At 27.8% G+C, this 10,811-nt stretch overlaps 1 protein-coding gene across 1 annotated transcript; it reads right to left on the bottom strand.

Moving 5' to 3' along the window:
• Positions 1-9,870: 9,870 nt before the first annotated feature.
• LOC113557673 lies at positions 9,871-10,488 on the bottom strand. The gene is made up of 3 exons (XM_026963233.1): positions 10,329-10,488; positions 10,065-10,229; positions 9,871-9,965 (listed from the first exon to the last, which is right to left on the bottom strand). Exons 1-3 carry the CDS (start codon positions 10,486-10,488, stop codon positions 9,871-9,873), a joined length of 420 nt encoding a protein of 139 aa, XP_026819034.1.
• Between the last annotated feature and the right edge of the window lie 323 nt (positions 10,489-10,811).

The raw sequence follows: 10,811 nt of genomic DNA, 5'->3' as shown, positions 1-10,811 counted from the left end.
ATAATAGTTTGATACCTATATTAAAATTTATGAGGACCTATTTATAACACATAATAATATATTTTATTGTAAACAATTTAAATTTAATACTTGATTGTTTTTAAATGTTAGTAATGTATTTAGTTTTAACAACATGTTTGAAACAATCAAATTGCGTACTAATTTTATTTAATAATTTAGTTTGTAAAGCAGTATGTATGGCTAACGTTTTCATGATACACAATTTTATTTAAATGATCAAGTCATAAACAATTATATGAATTTAATCAATGAACGTTATTTAAACATTTATTGCTTCGACACATATTTTATGTAATCTCTCGTAGAGGATATGAAGTGTTAAACGTATTGTAAGAAAACTAAAATTTAATTTTTTTCAAAAAAAAACTTTATTTTCTATTAATTTTAAAAAATCACTGGACCTTGGTCTATGCAAACCTTGAATCCAAAGAAGTTCAATATTATGACAGTCTCCAAGGTAGTAATATTGCAAGTCAAGAGACTATATTCAAATTTATAAATAACGCACATCTCCAAATTAATGGATTACCATTATTTATAGAAGGTTGAAACTAATAACTGTACAAAATATCCCTTATCAAAATAATGGGTATGATTGTGGAGTTTTTTTATGTACATATGCTGAATATTTAGCAAGGGGTGTCACATTCAATTTTTCTCAGAAACACATGTTATCGTTTATACAACTAATTGCATACGAGCTACCAGTGAAAAGGTTAGTGGATGTAAATGTCGATGCAAAAATATAGATTCGTTCATCATGAGTGTAATAAACTCATGTTAAAAAAATCTATGTTTTAAAAACCAATTTTTATACCCATTGATTTTCAGTGGGAGTTGTGTTATTGTAAATTGTATAGTTTTGAATGTAAGATTAATTTGTAAAATAACATAATATAATATAATATTTTGTTGAAATTTTGAATAATTGTTGACACAATTTATTCATAATTTAATCTGAATTTATCGGGAAAATGTACTGATCCCCTGTGTTTATATTTTGTTACACAAAATGTTTCTCTATTAAAGTAGATACAATTGTTCAGGACACGGAGATAATAAGTTTTTTAATATTATATTATATTAATACAGGTTAGTAGATATATTTCTTTCTTTAATTTTAATATAATATTATCTTTTACTTATATTTTTTATGTGAGATACCTCTTATAGGATACAGGTCCATCCAGAATAGTTTTAGATACTGATGGGGATGGACCTAATTGTAGGTCCATCCCCATCAGTATCATTCAATATACCTAGGCAAAGTACCATCACACAATATATTAGTAAACTTATTTCTCTTACAAAATCTAAAGCTATTGACTTACAAATTACAAAATGTATTATAAAGCATTTCCATCCTTTCTCATTGGTCGAAGAAACAAAATTCCGCAATCTTATTAAAATGCTCGCTCCAAATTATGTAGTTCCTTCAAGAAAACATTTCAAACACAGTTTACTTATACAAATATACGAAAGTATTTTAACAAAAGTTCAAAATGATTTTATTTACATGATGTGACTTGTCTACATGCCTAATCTTTAACCACAGATGGTTGGACATCCATTAACAACAAACATTATATTGCATTAACTGCCATTTAATAAATTCAGTGACTAAAATTTGTTCTCAACTAATTGGTTATATCAATTATAACGACAGATGTACGTCAGATGAACTTGCCCAGTTTTTGATAGCTACTGCTAAAAAGTGAAATATTGATCATAAAATTTCATCAGTTATAACAGACAACATGCCTAATATAGTTGGCGCTATACGTAAGTACTATTGGAGATATGTCCCATGCTTTGCTCATGTTCTTGATATCGGTATTCAACATGGTCTGGTACATTTGAGAACTGTGATGACCTAAATAAAAAATGTAGTTGAATTTTTAAGTATAGTTCTGAGGCTCTGAATAAATCACAAAACTACCAAAAACAAATGGTAGACAAATTATCAGTTCTCCAATTAATCCAAGAGTGCAAAACTCGTTGGAATTCGGCATACCATATGATGAAGAAGATTCTTGTGCTAAAAAAAGCCGTGTTGTCAACATTAGCCATCACCAACAATGACCTGAACTGCATTACTGATGATGAGTGGCAAACAGTATCATGTAAATTTACTTGTAAATTTATAAAAATTTTGATGAATTTGAGATGAGTGTTGAAAATGCTGTAACTATATCAAAACAAAATTTATTTTATTTATTTTTATTGAAACATTTGTGTAAATTTGTATTTGATATAAATATGCAGCGTGAAATCATTTCAATGGCTGGATAAATAAAGGCAACTTTGAATAAGTACTTCAAAAACTTAGAAGACAATGATATTCAATCCCAAGCTATTTTCCTCGATCCATGGTTCAAAAAATATGGATTTTTTAGTACTGACAAATTTAATATATATAAATAAATTTGGGAAGAAAATTACAGCAAATAAATGTTGAAATATCTAACAATCCAGTCGGAGAAGATCCAACTACTTCTATTGCACAAACATTCTCAAGTATTTGGAAACAGTTTGATGATCAAGTCAGTTCTGTTCTTGGTCAAAATATTCCATCAGTAGCAAGCATTGAAGAGTTGGACAAATACTTGAGTGAAAATCTTCTAAATCGTCAACAGGATCCTTTGAAGTGGTGGTCTGATAAAAAACTTTTATACTCTAGAATCTAGGGCCTAGATTATATGAAATAGTTAAGATTTTGTGTACTAGCAACATCAGTTCCCAGTGAACGAGTTTTCTCAAAAGCTGGTCTTATTCTGAATAGCAAAAGAATCAGACTTACCTACTACCAAAAAGTAGAAAAAATTATATTTATACAATCAAACATGTAAATAATTTATTATATCATTAATATTATAGTAAATTAATAATTCAAATGGATGAAATGGAAAATTATATCAGGAAATAGTATTTAGAGTTTATGTAATATGCATTATATATTTTATTTATTGATGCTTTTGATTTTGTTTTTATATAGTTAATAGTTATATTTTATTTTGACAATTTATATTATATTATTATTTCATTTATATAACACTGTATTAGAAAAAATACATATTTTACCTTATAATTAATCCACAGATTTAACGCAAATCATTTCACAAATAAATGTGTAAAACGTGTGTTAAACACATTATATATTATGTTATAATATTAGTAATATAACTAATATAAATAATAAATATTGTAAATTATATGATAGAGTAAGCGGAGGATCTGCAGCAATGCAGCCTACGACACTGTTGCTGAGTCGCTGAGTGTTGCATTATATACTAATATATAGTAATATGCATTGGTAAATCTAATCAGTGAACGAAATTGTATTGTATTGTATTGTTTATTTAATTCTAATGTGTGTGCAAAACGATTTAATAAACTAAATTATATTAGTTTAACTTGTTATTTTATTTATATTACGGTACGTTAACGGAATGCCAACAATTGATTACATTTTCTGTGGAATAGAACAATGTCTACGACAATGTAGATATATCTTAATTTAAAAAAAATATCTTTATTTGTAGAGTCCATGATTAACTAGTTAACTAGTGGTAGCAGGGTTTTGGAAAGGCGGCTAAAAATGTAGCCCCGGGGCGTAAAACGTCAAATATCGCCCTGCGTCAAGGTATATGAAAGTTTATTTAACTCAACTGCTTTATTAGTCAATTGGTTCAATTTATGAATTGGGATTTCATAAGTGAGGTTGTGAGGAATAATCGCTCTGAAAATTCCTGAAAGTATGTGTAAGTTAGATTATCTAATTACTATGTCATAATAAGAGTTATTGATTATTGAACTTTTTTTATAAACATAGATAATGTTCTTCATTGATGTATATTTCCTATTATGAATTGTACTTTGTGAGTAGTCTTATATTTTAATAAAATAGTAAATATGTAAATAACAAGATTATATTAATGACGTGTTTTCTGTAACACTTGTAACATGGAAAATATCCATTTCAGATTTTTACTACAGTTTATTTATAGTTAATTTACATATTATATTATTATTATCAAATGTGTGGTATAAGACACGTATGGAAGTAAAGGATTAGCTAGATAAAGAATTATTTTAACAAGGAAATGCTTAGAAGTTAGAACAGTTAGAATTGTAAAAAAAAATATCTATCATTATTAAATAATGAAAATTATATCATATACATATTGTCGCCGTTGCGCGAAGGTTTGAAGATGGAAAATCAAATACAGGAAAATTACAAGTAGTGAAATATAAAGCTTATTGATAAAGAACTGTATGATAATTCCATTTAAATGGTTAGCAATAAGTAGAGATTTTTCGCTTATATTAGAATACATCTTTCAATATGAATCCAATTTCTTTATTTTTTGATACATTTTTGGTTCTAGGTCACTTTTTACGGTTGAGCGACGAGCATTAAAAGTGCGGAACACTGACATTTTATACGGTCGGGTAAAAATTAAAATAGCAGAATGTGAGCATTTATATATATATTTATAAAGTATATTATTAAGATTTTTATTACTATTATTACTTATTTATATTTATATTGTACACATTTTTAATTTACTTTTTAACAAAACTTTTGATAATATAGTAATAATCAATTTAAAAAACCAGATTATATTGACTTATTAATGCACTACCTATAATTTTTAACATTTGTAGTATTGATATTTTTATTTAATTTTTAAATTTCAATTATTGACATAATATATACACATAAAGTACAGTATCGTCCGCGTAAGTTCCAATGGTTGTTTTTTCTGAGGTGAGTAGATCAGATGTGTAGATTATGTATAGAAAGGGCGCTATTCACTGCCTTGCGGGACTCCAGCATTAATGCGGAATTGTTTAGAATGTTCAAGGTTGTGGCGAACTTTAAATGTGTGGTTGTCCGAGTACGATTTTAAGATGAGATAGTAAGGGATGGGAAGTTGGGCAAGTTTTTGTTTTCATTTGTTATGACAGAGAGGCGCTTTAGTAATATTTTTTCCAGAATTTTGCCAAGAATTGGTAGAAGACTTATAGGTCGGTATGAAGATGGGTTTTCTGGTGATTTTCCAGGTTTAAGAACTGTTATGATAACTAAGGATTTCCAAGTTCTTGCAAAGTAGAAAAGTCGTAGGGTAGCATTGTATACACGGGTAAGATGGATTATTGTTTTAGCCGGTAGGTTTTTGATTATTTTATTAGTTATGAGATTATGGCCGGGAGATTTCATGTTGGCCATTTTTTTATTATTTCCCTTATTTAAGCTGGTGAGGTAGGTTTTGCAGGTAGGCCCATAGGTAGTAGAGAAAGGAATGATTCTGTGACCATCTCAATATGCAAAGGTAGTGGATAGATTGAGTGTGTTATGAATACTGTTGATAGCTAATTCGCTAGTGCATCTGCTTTTTCACTTTCGGTGACAGCAAAAGTATTTTTTTTTGTCGTTGAAGAGGCGGCGTAATTTTCTCCTTTAATCGGAGAATTGATTTTGTTTTGCGCCAAAGTTGGCCATTTTTAAGTGAGAGGTTTTGTAAATAATTTTTGTAGGAGTCGTCTTTGTGAATTTTGAGAAGAGAGTTTATTCGAAAGCATATTGCACCTATACTTGTTATATGGGTATCGAGTTCGTTACCAAATCGATCTTGCTTTACGTTTGTCAGCTGGGAGTTTCCTACGCTCTGGGGTTACATTGGGTGATGGATTGTTGCTAGGTCTCATGGTTGATAAATCTTTAGCTGGGTAATGAAGAATTCGATTGTTTCTGGATGATAGTTGGTATGGGACGACCAATAAGTCGGAGAGGAGCTTTTTGAAATTTTGAGCAACATAACCAACAAAGTAGGGTAGAGCAGGTTTGTCTAAATTTGTAAATTTGATTTTCACAGTATAAATGATCATTAAATATTTCATGTGTAAACTTCATTGGCACCCATTCCGGAAATTTTTGAATTTACTTTTTGGCGCTCTCGACGATAGGAATTCAAAACTGAATTCATTTTTTTTTTAAGGACTTCACCATTAATGTTGAAAAATGAAGCCATTTCATCCCATGCATCTTTTTTTTTATTATTTAATTTATAAAATTTATCATAGGATCCTACAAAAGTGGATATTTTTCATATTCATTTATTAGGTTTATAATTTGATCGTCTGTGAAGTCCATTTTTTTCGAAAAAAAAGCAACACCACGAACTACACTGTGCACTACACAACAACAAAGTGACAACTAATAATATCATTTTATAAAATATTATTTTAAATTATTTTGTATTGCTAATGTGCAAACAGTACAAACATGAAAGATCCCGTCCAATAGTCGTTATAAATATCTTTGATATACCGCTTTTATTGCAATCATGAAATACGCGTGTGTGCACTGTGTGTACTTACTATTTGTAAACACGTTCACATCATCTCTGTTTTTCGTGTTTGTGATGAATTTGCATATGCTATATTTCATGTTTGTATACTATGTGGAAGCGCCTTTACATATTTACTTTCCACATATAACATACATTTTGTCGAACCATTGATTTGTATTAGTCAAATTAATAAGAGAACAAAAGTTTAACAATAGTCAGTATCCAAACCCCAAATTGTGCCTGGTAGCTTAATAAAAATTACATTCGTATGAAAATTATACCTGTTAAGACCGATAAATAATACATATATTATATACACACTCACGCGCACCAGCTGCTAATTTTATATTTATTTTTATTTTGTTTATTATAATTTCTAATTATTATTGTCTTTATTTATGAAATACATACGGCGTGTTATCTGTCGCCGCCGGCTCGCCAGTGCACGCTGTTTAAAATGTGGCAAGCTTTAGGGTATACAATAAAACATTATGTACCCACAAATATCAAATAATTTAATTTTAAAAACGGGTTGTTTATTATAGGCTACTGTACTACATAAATATTTAATTTCTTCAACAATTTATAAATAAAATGTTGTTTACATTTAAAAAGTAGCCTGACTTAGCGTTGGATTACTTCGAAGCACGTCTATTTTTTCGACGATGAGATAAACCTAAGGTAAATACCGAGTCATATAATGACTAAGGTATTTAAAATTGTGTGTTTAATTGTTTTGTATGAACTCATTTAATAATGTAAATATAATTTAATCCTATTGCCTTGGTCAACCATCTATATTTCAATCATATGCATTAAATTTAAAAAGGACGAAATACGGATTAACACGCAGACTTGAACCAATTCAAATATTTGGAATAAAAAAAATAAGCGAAAAATGACGTTTATAATTAAATGGACAAAAGCAAATAATGAGACAGTGAATTTTGACACCTAAGAGTTTTATAAAAAATGGCTCGGCTTGGCGTTGGATTATTTTCAAAACCAACTATTTTATACATCATCTAGGGGCGAAAAACGGATTATGGGGTAAACCTAAGGTAAATCCGGAGACATATAAATATTTAGGTATTTAAATTTTTATACATAATTGTTTTGTATGAACTTATTTATAAATGTATATTTAATTCAATTTTATTGCATTAGTCAACCACCTATGATTAGATGATCAATCTATGCATTAAATTTAAAAAGGACGAAATACGGATTAACACGCTGACTTGTACCTGATCAAGTTGTTGGAATAACTAAAATAGAAGGAAAGTTGACATTCATAATTACAATGAAAGAATGCAAAAGATGGGTAAGTAGATCTAATGGTTCCTAAGTAGGATTATGAAAAGTGGCCTGATTTAGCGATGGATTACTTCGAAGCATGTCTTTTTATACGTCATCTAGGGGCGAAAATCGGACGGATTAGATAAGCCTAAGGTAAATCCGGAGTCATATAATTACTAAGGTATTTAAAATTATATGTTTAATTGTTGTGTAGGAACTTATTTATTAATTACATATAATTTAACCTTATTGCGTTGTTCAATCACTATGACATTGTCCTAATAAACAAATTAAATATATATCTATTATATGGCTCTATAATACAGTCAAGTACCTATCAAAGTAATACTTTCATTTTTATGTATGATTATTAACTTTACTTTTAACGTTGTTATGTAATCGCGATTCTTATTTAATGTAGCTATATCGATAGTGTGCTACAAATACTACGAGGCATTCAAAATATTATAACTAATAATTAAGTTAAGTTTATATAATTAGGTACATTATACTAATTTTTACTCTTCTAAAAAGATTTAAAACAGTGAGTGCTAGAAATTGTTAACAAAAAAAAGTTGATGCATTTCAGAAGATTTCAAAAAATACAAATAATAATATTCATTTGTGCATTAAAAACCTTTAAATATATATCTCGTGTTCTCTTAGAATAATAAAAAAATATGTTCCAATTTAAAATACTGTACACTGAATCTTTGATAAATTCAAAACCATTTTATTTTGGTTAAAATTTAAATTTTGGTTATAGACGTTTTTTATTATAAAACATCATTAAGTTAACCTTTTTAGACATGGACCATTTACATGGGAAAAACTGCATACCAATTAAATAAATAAACTGTTAAAAGCAATTTTATTTTAGAATTATATTGAAAAATTTAGTTACTCGCCAATAATTATCAAGATTTAAACAATAATAAATTACTTTTGTATTATATTTTTGATAATCTTTCCTAAATATGTGAATCATATCTTATAATATGCACCCTAAACTTTTCCCGAGCATTCTCTGTTAAACATATCATTACTATTAAATATTTCATAAAAATTTGTATAAGAGTAAGAATATTTGTTTGTATATTATTATAATTATATATTTTATTATTTTATTCTGTTTCAGATCCTGAAAATTTTTAATTTTATAGAATATTAATAGCCGTATATATAGTTCATCTCAATAATGTAAATAATTTAATAATTTTATGAAATTTATTGTAATCTTGAATATTATTATTTCAAAATGAATTTAAAAATTTCTTTAAGATTTTTTTTTTATTTATTGTTTCAATACTCTTAGTATTTTACAATATACTAGTTTATAATTTATGATAGGCAATGTAATACATATATAGAAAGACATTTCGAGGTAATCTTGATTTTAGTCTATGCGTGATGATTATATTTCTAATAATATAATTCTTTTGTTCAATCAATATACGTAATACATTATATCAACGCCATTTAATTTTATGTACCTACTTAGAGCAGTATTATGTTCATTGCCACTTGGTTAAAGCACTATATACAAAAAAAATTTATTTTTTTTTTATTGTGCTAATGTATAGGGCTTTGAAAAAGAATACTTTTGGTGGTCTTAAATGTTTCTAGGACATTGGTTCCGCGTTTAAATATAAGTCGCGTTTTACGCGTGACGTCATAACATCACGCCGTCCGACGGGCCGTATTTAATATACACGCATGGGATTTATTTCGCGCGATAAAATAATTATAGAGAAAAATGGATTAAAGGTAAAAATTATTAAAGTACATTTATAAAAAGGTTATACATTTCTTTAGATGTCATATTATTTTTATTGTCTAAAATGTGTTTCAGGGTAGTTTATAGGAAAGACAAATATAAAATATATAAAACATCAAACATAAATACGTTATTATACATAGGTATATTTAATAATATTATAATCCGTTATTTTGTATAATGTATTAACACATGTGTTATTAAAATTTATGATATAAAAACTAAAGTAAATGTTTAAAAAACCTTAAAATAAAATAAAATAAACTCATTCAAATAAAGGTAGGTACACAGAATTGAATAGAAGTATAGTAGGTTTTATACGACTTTAAAAACTAAAAACTTACATATCTTATTTTATGTACTTTATTATGAATTATAATGTTTTAATTTATTATAATAAGAAATAGATTACATGAATCACCGGTTTTGAAAACCAATGTACAATCCGTTTTCTTCCGGATAACGTTCACGAATATTTTTGACCACACATGATGGAATAACAACTCTATTTCCTATAGTATGAAACAAACACAATAAAGAATAAATTATTAGATTTTTTTACATACCTATGACTTTATTAGTGTAACACTGTCGAAAATAAATTTACTTACCTCTTCCAATTGTCATCCATAAATTAACCCAAAGTGTAAACTGTTTGTAGCAAATAAATCGCCATGCTTTATTTTCCATAGTAGCTGATTGTAAACTTCTTTTTTTTGTTTTATTCTTTGTTTTTGAAATCTTGTATTGTCTGGTAATTTTTAAAATGTCTTCATCTAATACAATTTTTGAAAATAAAGCATTTTTTGTTATGCACTCATTGTTTGTGCACATTTTAAAAATATTCGCAAGTTCAAAACAACAAACACATTCACGATCATTTATTTGTTTTTCACATTTTCCACACGAGCACCAATCTGTTACAGCTAATTTAGATCTATCGTTGTAAGTAACTACTGATTCTTCGTACTCCAAATAATCATAGTTATCAACATCGGTAACCAAAGGCTCAAAATTGTACGGAGTTATAGACATAATAATTATATTACAAAATTCAAAACAGAACAAAAATCGCTTACTGTTTTAGACTCTAGTAATGCAGTCAAATCGGTCAGCGCACACTGCAGTAGGTACTACTGCAATAGTCGACCATATGAATTTGTATACGTAATCACAATGAATTATATTATTTATAACTTTTATAAATAGCTAATATTTTGTGCAATATAAATTAATTGATATAAATAAACTGGCTATTTACATTACCCGCAAATACAAACAAGTTATAGTAGTTTATACCTCAGGGCTCAGACAGTCAGACCTCAGTCGACACTCTACAGTGTGTACCGTGAAGTATC

This window comes from Rhopalosiphum maidis, chromosome 3 (genome assembly GCF_003676215.2).
Source record: "Rhopalosiphum maidis isolate BTI-1 chromosome 3, ASM367621v3, whole genome shotgun sequence".
NCBI classification, from domain to species: domain Eukaryota; kingdom Metazoa; phylum Arthropoda; class Insecta; order Hemiptera; family Aphididae; genus Rhopalosiphum; species Rhopalosiphum maidis.
This window is presented reverse-complemented; position numbering and strand designations above follow the sequence as displayed.

What these genes read in the sequence shown, in the direction of transcription:
- LOC113557673 (XM_026963233.1), bottom strand. Translation starts at nt 10,488, where the DNA reads ATGTCTATAACTCCGTACAATTTTGAGCCTTTGGTTACCGATGTTGAT. An exon ending in TGAAAAACAAATAAATGATC is followed by an intron (nt 10,230 to 10,328) that starts GTGAATGTGTTT and finishes AAATTGTATTAG; the next exon opens with ATGAAGACATTTTAAAAATT. An exon ending in ATGGATGACAATTGGAAGAG is followed by an intron (nt 9,966 to 10,064) that starts GTAAGTAAATTT and finishes TTCATACTATAG; the next exon opens with GAAATAGAGTTGTTATTCCA.